This window comes from Chiloscyllium punctatum, chromosome 7 (assembly GCF_047496795.1).
Source record: "Chiloscyllium punctatum isolate Juve2018m chromosome 7, sChiPun1.3, whole genome shotgun sequence".
Classification (NCBI taxonomy): Eukaryota; Metazoa; Chordata; class Chondrichthyes; order Orectolobiformes; family Hemiscylliidae; genus Chiloscyllium; species Chiloscyllium punctatum.
This window is the reverse complement of record NC_092745.1, coordinates 43,557,598-43,572,262: the sequence shown is the minus strand read 5'-3', so window position 1 is coordinate 43,572,262 and position 14,665 is coordinate 43,557,598. Positions and strand designations below refer to the sequence as shown.

The following is a 14,665-nucleotide window of genomic DNA, read 5'->3' as shown; positions in this document are numbered from 1 at the left end:
TACACCTTCCTATTGATTGTTGCACCAATATGCTAAGTTTTCACAACTCATGATCAAAGACACTCGGGTCCTTTTACACATCAACACTCCCCAACCTCACACCAAGTAAGAAATATCCTGTTTTATTGAGTTTTTGTTACCAAAGTGGCTAAGTTCACATTATATGCATTCTGATATGTTCTTGCATATCTGTCCTAGCTTGTTTGACACACCTTTGCAAATTTCTTGAATTTCCTACTGGTATTGGGACATCAGTAAATTTGGAAATTACAACTCATCCACACAATATTCTAACATTTTACTTCGGTCATATAGGTCTTAGGTTCTCCATTTTTCCTCTCCCTCCATTCTTAAATACTAGGGTTACATTTGCTATCTTCTAATCTGTCAGAACCTTTCTAGAATCTATATAATTTTGAAAGATAACCACCATTGCATCTACTATCTCTATGGCCACTTCTTTAAACACTCAAGATATATATTGTCTGGTCCAGAGGATTTTTCAATGTTCAATTCAGTTAAACCTTTCAAGTGCTATCTCTTTACGAATTCTAATTTATTTTGGTTCCTCAGCTGCATGGTTCCTTTGGCAGTCTAGTATTCTGGAAGATTTACTGAATGTTCTACCATGAAGTCAGACATAACATAATGGTTTATTTTCTCTGCTATTTGTCCATTCTCCATTATAAATTCTGTCTCCATACAGTGCACTCACACTTGCCCTCTTTTGCTTTCTTTTCACAGACCTAAAGAAGCTTTTACTTTTATATTTTCAGCTTGCACGCATTCTCTTTTCCCTTTTTCTATCAGTTTCTTGGTCATCCTTGATTCAAATTTCCTTTTCTGTCAAAGGTATAAGCCTATTCTTTTGATCTAATGCAACCTTTAACTTACTTTGTTAACCTTGTTAATTTAAACTTCAACAGTGGGCATTTGCGTCTTACAGGAATGTAGCCATAGAGTCATACAGCACAGAAACAGACTCTTCGGTCCAACAGGTCCACGCCAACCAGATATACCTATCTGATCTAGTCCCATTTGCCAGTACTTGGCCCATAGCTCTCTAAACCCTTCCTATTTGTATACTCCTGCCTCCACCACGATCTCTGGTAGCTTGTTCCAAACACGCACCACCCTCTGTATGACCAAGTTATCCCTCAGTCCTTTTTAAATCTTTTCCCTCTGACCTTAAACCTATGCCCTCTAGTTCTGGACTCCCCCACCCTAGGAAAAAGATTGTGGCTATTAACCCTATCTATATCTTTTATAAGCTCTATAAGGTCCCCCTCAGTCTCCGACCCTCAAGAGAAAGAAGCTCCAGCCTATTCAGCCTCTCCCTATAACTCAAATCCTCCAGTCCCAGCAACATCCTTGTTAATCTCTTCTACAGGAAGGATGTTGTTAAACCATCTCAAGTTTAACAACATCCTTCCTATAGGAGGGCGACCAGAAAGGCAGTATATTATAAGTGGCCTCACCATTGAGAGCTGTAACATGATGTCCCAACTCTTTTACTCAATGTTCTCACCAATGAATTCAAGCGTGCCAAATGCCTTCTTCACCATGCTGTCATTGTGAGGGTCCACTCTCAAGGAACTATGCATCTGCACCCATAGGTCTCTTTGTTTGGCAACACACCCCAGGGCCCTACCATTAACTGCATAAGTCTTGCCCTGGTTTGCTTTACCAAAATGCAACACTTCACATTTATCTAAATTAAACTCCATCTGCCACTCCTCAAGCAATTGGTCCACCTGATAAAGGTCATGTTGTACTCTGAGATAATCTTGTTCAAAGTCCACTACACCACCAATCTGGAGTCATCTGCAAACTTACTAAAACCATGCTTGCTATATTCACATTCACATTTATGTAAATGACAAAAAGCAGTTCAGCCAGCACGAATCCTCATGAGACACCACTGGTCACAGGTCTCCAGTCTGAAAAGCAACCCTCTAACACCACCCTGTCTCCTACCTTCAAGCCAATTTTGTATCTAATTGGCTAGCTCCCCTGGATTGCATGCAATCTAACTTGACTAACCAGTCTACCATGCAGAATCTTGTCAAACATTTTGCTGAGGTCCATATAGACAACGTCTACTGCCTTCATCAATCTTCTTTGTCACTCTTCAAAACAACTCAATCAAGTTACTTCAAAACAACTCAATCAAGTTACTTCAAAACAACTCAATCAAGTTACTTCTTTAGATAGCAGACATTATCTGTCAACCATCAAATCTTTGTGCATTTTCCAAATTCCCAAGGTCAACTTTCCCCACTTGCCTTCATAGTTTTCTTTCCTTGTTCAGAATTAAGACCCTATTTCCAGAATGAACTATATCACATTCAAACTTAATAAAACAACATGTAAAATAGAAAAATATAATACATTACACATTGCATTTGTAATGTATTAGGGTGATTTTTTGAAAGTAACTAATATTATAAATAAAAGATAAATCCTGCACAGGATTACCAACCTGCAAATAAGACCTCACCACATCGGATAGGCTTACGAGGTCTTGTCCTTGGACCTTGCATTAGAGGTCGTTCTTGCGGTAAGAGCAAGTAGTTTTTTGCTTCATCCACAAGGTCTCTGTGTAAATACAACACAGAAATTAAAATATTTCTGTTCTGATACAATTATAGTGCCTTTACTGCAACACAACGCTCGGCAAGACACCAATTAAAATACTTTGATAGCGAGACACAGAAGGCATTACCATAACAGGTCTCCAAAAGTTTTAAGGGTCATCTTAAAGGAGGAAAAAGTGCAGTGGAGAGGTGGAGGAGCAAACAGAGGAAATTCCAAAGTCTAGTGCCAAGACAGTTAAAAGCACAGCAACCAATTGTTTACCAGTTAGAAATGAGATGTGCATGGGGCAAAAATTGGAAAAATATGCATATCATGAATGACCCTCATGCTGTGCGCTGTTCCAAAAAGCCATGTGGTGAAGTATAGGACTGGAGGCTTTTTTTTTGAAAATTTATTACAGAGTGACACATTGTAAACGTACACTCCTTACTGAACAATCACAATTTTAGTGTGTATGTACTCATGAAGGGATCAAACATCCAGTTAATTTCTACCTCTTGCAAACAATTTCACACAATTTAAATTAAAACAAGCCAGAGGAAGTTACAGAGATAGGGAGAGACAAATCCATGTAGGGACTTGGTAATGACAAGGGTGACTTTAAAACTAAGGCACTGGCAGGCTGACAGCCATTCTGGAATAATAAGAAGAAAGCTGACGGGAGACAAAAGTTGAAGTGAATGGAGGTCAATAGAATAAGATAAGTATGTGAGAGAGTTTGGGATGAGCACAATTTTATATGGATAAAAGATGGGGGCAAGACAGGAGAGCACTTCAAGAGCAAACTCTAGAGCTAACAAAGGCACAAGAATGGATTCTACAACTGAAGAGTGTAATGATGTTACCATGGTAAAGGAAGGCAATCTTTGAGGTGGAATCAATGCGTGGTTGGAAGCTCATCTTTGGTTCAAGCTCAGCACCATGGTTATAAATAGTCTAAGTCAGTTCAAAAAGTTGCAAACAGTAGTGTCTGTAACCAAGTTTCAGAGTTTCTGTTGGGGATGAAAGACATTTTTCAGTCTTACCAATAATTAGTAAGAAGAAATTTCTACACATCTAATATTAGATATTGGTCAAGAAGAGTGATAAATTGAAGATAGTGGAGTGCTGCAAAGAAGCACTGGAGGGATAGGTGTGGAACATGATGTCATGGTTTCCTATGATATCACAGAGGGGTAGAATTTATGAGTAATAAGAGGTGGCCAGGACTCATCCTTTGGGACTCCATCTATAAATATGGCAGAGGGGTTGCATTTTACGTGAAAGAACAGGGGGTCAGGATTAATATTTGGGGACACTAAATATAAATGTACAATAGTAGGAAGATAAGCCATTGCATTTGATACTTTGTCTACAATTCAATAGATAAAAATAGATTCAAGCAACTTAGATGGAGAATGGAGAGAAAATATTCGAGGAACACAGTAAGATCAACAATGCCAAAGGCTTCAGATATGTCAGGAATAATGACCAAGACTAGTTTATTATAATTATAGCCATAAACAAAACTATTTGTGACTTTGACACAGACCAGTTCAGTACCTGGAAATCTGAATGGAGAGATTAAAAAAAGACATGATTTTGAACATGACAGCATGTTCAAACATTTTAAATAGGAAACAAAGGTTGGAGATCAGGTGGCTATTCTGTTCCTTTTGAAATAAATGGCCAACATGCCATTTGCTTTCTCAATTACCCACCTGAACATGTAAGCTAGCTTTTTGTGATTCATGGACCAGGACTCCTAAATCCCTCTTTTCTTTTGTTTTCTGCTGCCTTTTTTTTTTGAGTGGAAGTAAGGCCATTCAGCCCATCGAGTCCACTCCGTCATTCAATCATGGCTGATGGGCATTTCAACTCCACTTACCCGCATTCTCCCTGTAGCCCTTAATTCCTTGTGACAACAAGAATTTATCAATCTCTGCCTTGAAGACATTTAGCGTCCCGGCCTTCACTGCCTTCTGCGGCAATGAATTCCACAGGCCCACCACTCTCTGGCTGAAGAAATGTCTCCGCATTTCTGTTCTGAATTTACCCCCTCTAATTCTAAGGCTGTGTCCACGGGTCCTAGTCTCCTCACCTAACGGAAACAATTTCCTAGCATCCACCCTTTCCAAGCCATGTATTATCTTGTACGTCTCTATCAAGTCTCCCCTTAATCTTCTAAACTCCAATGAATACAATCCCAGGATCCTCAGCCGTTCCTCATATGTTAGACCAACCATTCCAGGGATCATCCATGTGAATCTCCGTTGGACACGATTCAGTGCCAGTATGTCCTTCCTGAGGTGTGGGGACCAAAACTGGACACAGTACTTCAAATGGGGCCTAACCAGAGCTTTATAAAGTCTCAGTAGCACAATGGTGCTTTTATATTCCAACCCTCTTGAGATAAGCGACAACATTGCATTCGCTTTCTTAATCACGGACTCAACCTGCATGTTGACCTTAAGAGAATCCTCGACTAGCACTCCCAGATCCCTTTGTACTTTGGCTTTACGAATTTTCTCACCGTTTAGAAAGTAGTCTGTGCTTTTATTCTTTTTTCCAAAGTGCAAGACCTCGCATTTGTTCACGTTGAATTCCATCAGCCATTTCCTGGACCACTCTCCCAAACTGTCTAGATCCTTCTGTTGCCTCCCCACTTCCTCAGTACTACCTGCCTGTCCACCTAACTTCGTATCATCTGCAAACTTCGCTAGAATGCCCCCAGTCCCTTCATCCAGATCATTAATATATAATGCGAACAGCTGTGGCCCCAACACTGAACCCTGCGGGACACCGCTCGTCACCGGCTGCCATTCCGAAAAAGAACCTTTTATCCCAACTCTCTGCCTTCTGTCAGACAGCCAATCCTCAATCCATCCCAGTAGCTCACCTCAAACACCATGGGCCCTCACCTTGCTCAGCAGCCTCCCGTGTGGCACCTTATCAAAGGCCTTTGGAAGTCTAGTCTAGATAGACCACATCCATTGGAATAATATTCAGCTCCCCAATTCTTTCCGTTAAGTACATCTTCCTACATTATATTTCATATGTCAGATTTTTGCCCACTTGCTTAACTTGCTTATATCCCTTTGAAGACTGTTCATCCTCACCACTTGTTCCCCATCTATTTTTATGTCATTCACAAACTTTATGATAGCATATTCACTTTCCTCATCCAAGTCATTAATAGGTGTTGCGAATAATTGTGGCCTCAGCACTGATCTCTGTGACACACCACGAGTTACAGGTTGCCATCCTAAAAATGTCCCCTTAACTCAATTCTTTTGTTCTTCTATTAGTTAGCCAATCCTCAATCCATGCTAATATACTATCCCCAACACAATGCACTCTTACTTAAACTAATGTGTGGTATCTTGTCAAATGCCTTCTGAAATAACTAATATATTATATCTAATGTTTCTGTTTATTTATCCTCCTTGCTTTCTCCTCAAAGAATTCAAATTACTTTGCCAAATATTCTTCCTCTTCATTAAACTATGCTGACCATTTTATACACTTGTGTTGCCACTTTCAGAGAAGTGTGGACCTGTACACCTAGATCCTTCTGTATGTTAATATTGTTTAGGGTTCTGCTAGTCACTGTAACCTTCCCTCCTGCATTAGATCCTCCAAAATGCATTACTTCACATTTGCCAAGATTAAGCTCCATCTGCCATTTCTCTGCCCAAGACTCCAGCCTATCCATATCCTGGCAATATGCCTCACTACCTACAGCACCCCCAGTCTTTGCATTGTGCACAAACTTACTAAGCAGGCTCCAAATCATTTATATATGTTACAAACTACAAGGGTCCCAGCACTGACCCCTGTGGAACTCCACTGGTCATAGGTCTCCAGTCAAAAAGACACTTCCATTGCTACTGTCTGCCTTCTATGAAGAAGCCACTTCTGTTTTCATCCTACCAGTCACTGTAGATCCCATGTGACTTCACCTTTTGTATCAGTCCGCCGTGAGAGACCTTGTTAAAGCCTTGCTAAAGACCATATAGACAACAACTACTGCTCTACCCTCAATTACCTTTGTCACTTCTTTGAAAAACTCAATCAAGTTTGTGAGACATGACATTCCTCGCACAAGGTCATGCTGCCAATTACTGACATAAGGCTCTCTGGCCTGTAATTTCCCAGCTTATCACCATTGCCCTTCTTAAGCAAAGGAACAACATTGGCTATTCTTCACTTCTGTGGGATCTCTCTTATGACTAATGAGAATACAAAGATATCATACAAGGCCCTAGCAACATTCTCACCTGCCTCCCTCAGCATTTTGGGATAGATTGCATGATTCCTGTGTACCTATCTTCCTTAATGCTTAATAAAATGCCCAATGTGGTAATTGTAACAAGGTCAGCCAGGTGGACCTCACAGAATAGGAGTTCCCTGATGGGGGCTGTTAATTCATCCAATCAGGTAGCCCTGGCTGACAGATAAAAATAGGAGTAGCTGGGATTTGAAGTTTGCCCTCATTTCCCTGTAAACTGGTTGAACGGTACGGTTTGGGGCCTGGCTTTGCTGCTCCTCTCCCTTGCAAAATTGCTGTCTCTTGTATTAAGCTGTAAATGTAACCGTTTGTTGTAAACTGTTTTTGTAATTTGTTTAATAAAATTTAAAAAAAGAAATCAAGGATGTAGCAAGTCTCCCCACTTCAGGGCTGGCTGGTGTTACAGTTAAAAAAAAAAGGAATAGCTGGGATTTGAGGTTTGTCCTCATTTCCCTGTAAACTGGTTGAATGGTAGGGTTTGGGGCCTGGCTTTGCTGCTCCTCACCCTTGCAAAATTGCTGTTGTATACAGCTGTAAATGTTAACTGTTTTTTGTAAACCATGTTTCATAAACTGTTTTGTGATTGCTTAATAAAATAAAAAAAAAGGAACAGCTGGGATTTGAGGTTTGTCCCCATTTCCCTGAAAACTGGTTGAATTGTGGGGTTCAGGATTTGGTTTTGCTGCTCCTCTCCCTTGTAAATTGCTGTTTCTCTGTATACAGCTGTTAATGTTAATTGTTTGTATACTGTATTGTTTAATAAAATTTTTAAAATATAAACAGGAAATGAAAAACAGGAATAGCAGATGTCTTGCCACGCAGAGCTGGCTCTGAGGGAACTGGATCATTGTCAAAGACTTTCCACATGTAAATAAAGGGTGACTTTGTGACAGGATACCAGCCTTTGTGGAATTATTTCACCCAACACCTTTTTTAAATGTTGGTCCAGAATATCAACATATCCCTCCAGAGACTCACCAATCATCATGCTTTTTCCCCCATTGTGAATACCAATTCAAAGGACCTCACCTCCTTCCTCTGGCTCCACACATACATTCCCTCCTTTGTTCTTGACTGGACCTACATTTTCCCTAGTTACCCTCTTGCTACTTACATATGTATAAAATGCCTTGGGATTTTCCTTAATCTTGTTTGCCATTGCAGGTCCCTGTTAGCCCTCCTAATTCTTTGTTTGAGTTCTTCCCTGCAATCTCTATAGCCTTCGGGGGCTCTGTCTGTCCCATTTCCTAAACCTTGCATATGCCTCCTTTTTCTTTTTGATTAAGTTCTCAATTTCTCTTGTCATCCAAGTTCCGAAACCACATCATTCTTTTTCTTCATTTTCACAGGAACATGCTAGCCCTGAACACTAATTAATTTGCCTTTAAAAGATTCCCATATGCCAGATGTGGATTTACCTTTCAAAGCTACCCCTGATCTACATGCCCCAGTTCCTGCCTAATATTTTTGGAGTTAGCCTTCCCCAATTTAGTACTTCCACCTGAGAACAACATTTATCCTCGTCCATCGGTAACTTAAAATTTACAGAATTATGGTCACTGTTCCCGAAATGCTCCCCCACTGAAACTTCAATCACCTGGCTGGGCTCATTCCCCAATACTAAGTCTAGTATTGTTTCTTACCAAGTTGAATTATTTACATATTATTTCAAAAAACCATCCTGGACACATCTCCAAAGATGTGCAGGTCAGGTGAATTAGCCATGCTAAATTGCCCGTAGTGTTAGGTGAGGGGTAGATGCAGATGTAGATGCAGGGGTAGGGGTAGGGGTAGGGGTATGGGTGGGTTACGCTTCGGCGGGGCGGTGTGGACTTGTTGGGCCGAAGGGCCTGTTTCCACACTGTAAGTAATCTAATCTCACAAATTCCACCCCATCAATGCCCTGGCACTAAGTGAGTCCAAGTCAATAAAGGGGAAGTTAAAATCACACATCACAACAACCCTGTTGTCATTATATTTTTTTCATAATCTGTCCACATATCTGTTCCTCTATCACCCAGTGGCTGTTGGGAGGCCTGTAGTACAATCATATCAAAGTTATTTCACCCTTCCCATTTCTGAGCTCTACTTATATGGCCTCACTGGATGAGCCCTCCAAGATGTCTTCCCTCAGTATAGCTGGGATATTCTCTCTAATCAGTAACAGAACTCTTCCTTCTCTTTTACATCCCTCTCTTTCTCAACTGTAACACCTAAATCCCAGAATGTTAAATTGCCAGTCTTGCCCCTCTCTCAAGCAGATTACTGTAACAGCTACAACGTTATGGTTATATGTATTAATCCAAACTCTAAATTCATCTGCCTTACATGTCATACTCCTTGCATTAAAGCAAATATACTACAGACTGCCAATCCCACAGTGTTCAGTAACCTTTCCCTGTCTGTTCTGGTATTCCTCTTAGTCTTATTTGCTTTAGTCTCTGACTTCTCCTTGGTTATTTTACTTGCTGACCCACTGCTCTGCTTCCTGCGCCTCCCTGCCTCTCCCAGCTCCTCCCCCCCACCCCCCCAATGTAGGTTAAACACTCCTGACTAGCCATTAGCAAACCTCTCTGCCAGAATATTGGTGCCCCTCTAGTTTAGGTACAACCATTCTTTTTGTACAGATCCCATAAATCCCAGAAGACATCCCAATAATCCACATACTTGAAGCCTTCCCTTCTGCATTATTGCTTTAACCACGTGATCAACTGTACTATCTTCCTATTCCTAACCTCACTGGCTTGCAGCACAGGAAGTAATTCTGAGATTACAAGACAAGACATTCTGCTTTTCAACTTCCTACCTAACTCCTTAAACTTCCTTTGCAATGAGTCATCTCTCTGCTTATGTCATTGGTACCAACATGGACCACAATCTCTGGCTGCTTGCCCTTCCCCTTCAGAATATCCTGTGACTGCTTAGACTCATGCTTGACCCAGGCATCAGGGAGGCAACAGACTATCCTGGAGTCTCACTTGCTGCCATAGAAACTCCCATGTCCCTAATTTATAAAGTCCCTCTATAACCCGCTCTGCTGTATAACATTGTGCCATTGATCTGGCTGCTGCTGTTGCTTTCCCCCAGAGAGGCCAACCCTCTCACCCCCAACAGTATCCAAAACAGTATACCTGTTTCAGAGGAAAATGGCTACAGGGACATCTGCACTGCCTGCCCACACTTGCTCATCTTCCTGGTAGTCACCCAATACTTCTCCATCTGTGTAGTCCTCATTGGTGGTGTTCTCATTAAATGTCCTATACATGACATTCTCAGCCTTAAAAATGCTCTACAGCGAGTCCATCTACAGCTCTAGGTGCTCCATCTGGCAAATCAGGATTTGCAGCTGAACACATTTCCTGCATGTGTAGTGACACTGATTCCCTACAGATTACGGAAGGGGCATTCCACAAGGCCAAGTTCTTCTGCCATTTCAAAGATTATTGACCAAATTAACTTTATCAACTACAGACAATAATCCAGGAACTGATTACACAACTTTATCCACTCGTCACCAAACTCAGGTCTCTCATTCCTGAATGAGGGGACCAAACTGCTCACCAGCACATGTTCTCTATTAATAGCTATTGCAGTGTTTTCTTTTTGTCTTGTGATAACTGAGTCATTTTGAAACGCTGTCTGTCTCCTATTGTGAGGGCTGATACAAAGTATAATTTTCTAACATTGCCTGGTTCCCAAGTATTAGTCCCTTAGCCTCATTCGTTAAGTGGCCTCTGTTGACTTTGAATTCTTTCTTCCGTTTTAATGAAAGTCTTGATAGTTTACCCTCAAAGTTTACTTTCTCCCTCTTCAAAAGAATCACAATCATGAATATTCCCAAATCTTCTTCTTGAAATAAATCAAAATCCTAAATTGTGGCATCAACAGTCTGATAAGGTCTTGCATTATAGATAACACAATACAAAAATGGGAAATTACGTCTGAAGCATTTCCCTGCAACTAAAATACAATGCTCACAGCACAACATATACAGTGACATTAACATAGAAAAGATTGCAAGAAGGAGGTGTAGAGAGAATTAGTAAGATGATGGAACTGGATGTTATACTTTGTTGGTTTTGGCAGGTGGTGGTGAATACCAAAGAAGAGAAGTTAAACTAAGCAAACAGAGTGAAATCTGGATTAAAAAGTTGATTTGAAGATTTCCAAAAGTGCAGAGAGAAGTGGGATTTAAAACTGATATTGGCTCTTAGCTGCATTCTAATGATCTGTCCACAAACTTGAACTTCAAATGAAGGTGGAAGTGAAGCGGTGATATACAAAAGGCCATGTCACTTAACCAAAGGATGCACAAGGAAATTCAATGCTGGCAACGGTTCCAGGTTAGGGTGGAGCCTAGCCAAGATGGGCTGCACATATCCAACAAGTAATTTTAAAACAAAAAGTCATATTTCAGTAAACTGCTGGAGTGTCACATGGTAGCATTGTGATCTATACCCTTCGAAAATGTAAGGCTGAGAATTCAACCACTTCTACAACAAGAATTCAAGAAAATCAAATTAAGTGCATTGCTATGCTAAAGGAAAGTCAGCACATAGTAATTTATTTTAATAAATCTAGTATCTGAGAGAAGGAAATCATGTGCTTTTGGACAATAAAAAAGCTAACAAAACGTTTTTATACAGAGGTTACAAGTCAGGTATGTGCAAGAATAGCCTCTAGCCGAAAGCCAATAACAATAATAAAATTCAGCTGAAGTGCGAAATCAGTTTTGAACGCGTGCACTTTCAAAAATTAAGCTGAATGATTTTTCTCCCATAACCAAGTCAACAGAAAGAGGATCATCGTTGAAATATGATAATAATCTAGTCATGTCAGTTAGACAGACACATACTTTCCTCTTGATAGAAAAAAAAAAGAGGAATGGTGTCTTTTCAATAAAACACCCATTTTCTCCAAGGCTCACACTATTTCTGGTCAGAGCTGAACATATGTTCTGACATTGTGAGCTATGCCAAGGTTGCTACTGCAAGCCCCTGACAAATAGATCATACTATTAAAGGGAAAGCTATTATTAGGTTATTAGAATGAGTTGGCCAGAGATTTATTTATAGATAATTAAATTTTAGCTTAGATATTCTTTAGATAGAAAACCACTCAAAACCAGGAAATGTGGATAAAGGGTGTGAAGACCTCACATCAAAACATTAACCATTTTAGGAAATTTTGAATTTGCAATCATCAGCTGTCAGGATCAGTATTAAATTTCACTTATATACAGTGTTCCCCATTGGACAAGGTGTTAAGTACTGACAAGCGGTAGCAATGTGTGTGAACCAAATCATTCTTTCAACTCAGCAGTGTTATTAATACCACTGTGCTTGTAAGAAGTGGTTATTTTAATTACTGTGTAATATCAGTTTGTCTAGTTTTATCCTACTCTTCACTCACCGAGATGTTTACAATATTCATTTGAGTAGAATGCATTACACAGGCACTGAATAGTGTCCCTTGTGAAATAAATCCCTTTTGAGGTCCATTTGCATGAAGACAGGCAGGAGGTCTGCTCTCAAATTGCTGTTCACAAGAGGTGCATGAACATCACAGCCTGATTATAATCAGCTTTTAATTTCTTCTCTCTTTCTTCTACATTTCCATTTCCGCTGTCCTGCATTCTATGTTTCGAACAGTTGAGTTGGAAATTGAAGTCCAAAAGCATTTTTTTCCTTTTTTTTCCCCCAATTCTTTCACAGGACATTGGTGTCACTGGCCAGGCCAGAATTTACTGCTCATCCTGAATTGCCCAGACAGCAGTTGAAAGTCATCGAGTCATAGAGATGCACAGCACGGAAACAGACCCTTCGGTCCAACTCGTCCATGCCAACCAGATATTCCAAATCAACCGAGTCTCATTTGCCAGCATTTAGACCATATCCCTCCAAACCCTTCTTATTCATATATTCATCCAGATGCCTTTTATACATTGCTGTACGTCTGAAATCACATGGAGGCTAGCCTGGGTGAGGAGAGCAGTTTCCTTCCCAAAAGGATGTTTGTAAATGTTTGGGGCAGCGCGCTGGCTTAGTGGTTAGCACTAATGCCTCAGTGCCAGGGACCCGGGTTCAATTCCAGTGTCGGGCAACTGTCTGTGTGGAGCTTGCACATTCTCCCTGTGTCTGCATAGGTTTCCTTCAGGTGCTCCGGTTTCCTCCCACAGTCCAAAGATGTGCAGGTTGGGTGGATTGGCCATGCTAAATTGCACATCGCGTCTAGGGATGTGCAAGCTGGTGGGTTAGCCATTGGAAATGCAGGGCTGCAGAGATAGATAGGGAGTGGGTCTGGGTGGGATGCTCTTTGGAGGATTACTGTGGACTCCATGGGTTGAATGGTCTGGTTCCAAACTGCAGGGCTTCAATGGAACAATAAGATAGGACTTGCCTAACAATTGACAATGGTTTCCTGGCCATCATTTGATCCTTACTTTCAGATTTTTATTGAATTCTATCTCCACCACCTACCATGTGGGACTCAAACCATGGTCCCCAGAACACTGCCTGGATTTCTGGATTCATAGTCTAGCGATAGTTCCACGAGGCTATTGTCTCCCCATGTGAACCTGTACTTAATACTTTAGGTTACAGAGTCAGTAGGTCACAGTCAAATCTCAGTTGTTGTCAAAAAGTGTGGCAATGGAAAAGCACAGCAGGTCAGGCAGTATCTGAGAGTCAACGTTTCAGGCATAAGCCATTCATCAGAATGTTGGCGGGGGTGGGGGTGGGGGGCGGGGGTGGGGGGGAGGGAGGAGTCGTCGCTGAAACATAAATAGAAGGGTGGGGTGGGAGAACGTAGCTGGGAAGGCTGTAGGTAGATGCAGATAGGGGTGTGAATGCGGTAGGTTGAAGGGGAGAGTGGAGCGGATAGGTGGGAAGGAAGATGGACAGGTAGGATTGTGCCGAGTTGGAGGGTTGGATCTGGGATGAGGTGATGGTGGTGGTAGTGATGGAGGGATAAAGAAACTGCTGAAGTCGACATTCATACCATGTGGTTGAAGAGTCCCAAATGGAAGATGAGGCGTTTTTCCTCCAGTCCTCTGGTGGCTAGGATTTGGCGGTTACAAAGACCCAGGACTTGCATATTCTTGGCTGAGTGGAAGGGGGAGTTGAAATGGTCGGCCACAGGGCAGTGGGTTGTTTGGTGCATGTGTCCCAGAGATGTTTCCTGAAATGTTCCTCCACCAGTTGATATCCTATCTCCCCAGTGTAGAGGAGACCATATCAAGAGCAACAGACACAGAGGTGCTTGGATATGCAGGAAAATCTCTGCCTGATGTGAAAAGATCCTGTGGGGCCTTGATGGAGGTGAGGGGAGAGGTGTGGGTGCAGGTCATAGATCTCTTGCGGCAATTCAATAAAAATCTGAAAGTAAGGATCAAATGATGGCCAGGAAAGTGCTGGGGATGGAGCGTGGGTTGGTGGATGGCGAGGACCTAATCAGGGAGTCATGAGGGAATGGTCTCCACAGATTGCAGATAGGAAATATATCTCAGATGGTTGGGAGTCAGAGTTGGTGGTGGAAATGGAGGAGGATAATATTGTGTCTGGAGTTTTGTGGGGTGTAAGGTGAGCACCAGGGTGTTCATCCTTGTTGTGGTTGGAGGGATAGAGTTCAAGGGCAGAGGTGTGGAAAGTGGAGGAGATGTGCTAGAGGACATCGTTGATCATGTGGGAGGGGAAATTGTGGTGCTTGAAATACAAGGCCATCTCAGATGTTCTGGAGTGGAATTGTTCCTCCTGGGATCAGGTATGGCACAGGCAGAGGAATTGGGAGTAAGAGATC

General features: G+C 41.6%; 1 protein-coding gene across 2 annotated transcripts in view; it reads right to left on the bottom strand.

Annotated features, from left to right (window-relative positions):
* Nucleotides 1–14,665, bottom strand: part of klhl20 (kelch-like family member 20) — a 98,657-nt gene that overhangs the window by 20,992 nt on the left and 63,000 nt on the right. For both annotated transcript variants that reach the window (XM_072573443.1, XM_072573444.1), the window contains exon 5: nt 2,483–2,598. In XM_072573443.1, the coding sequence (XP_072429544.1) occupies nt 2,483–2,598 (116 nt within the window). The remainder of the gene's footprint in view (nt 1–2,482; nt 2,599–14,665) is intronic.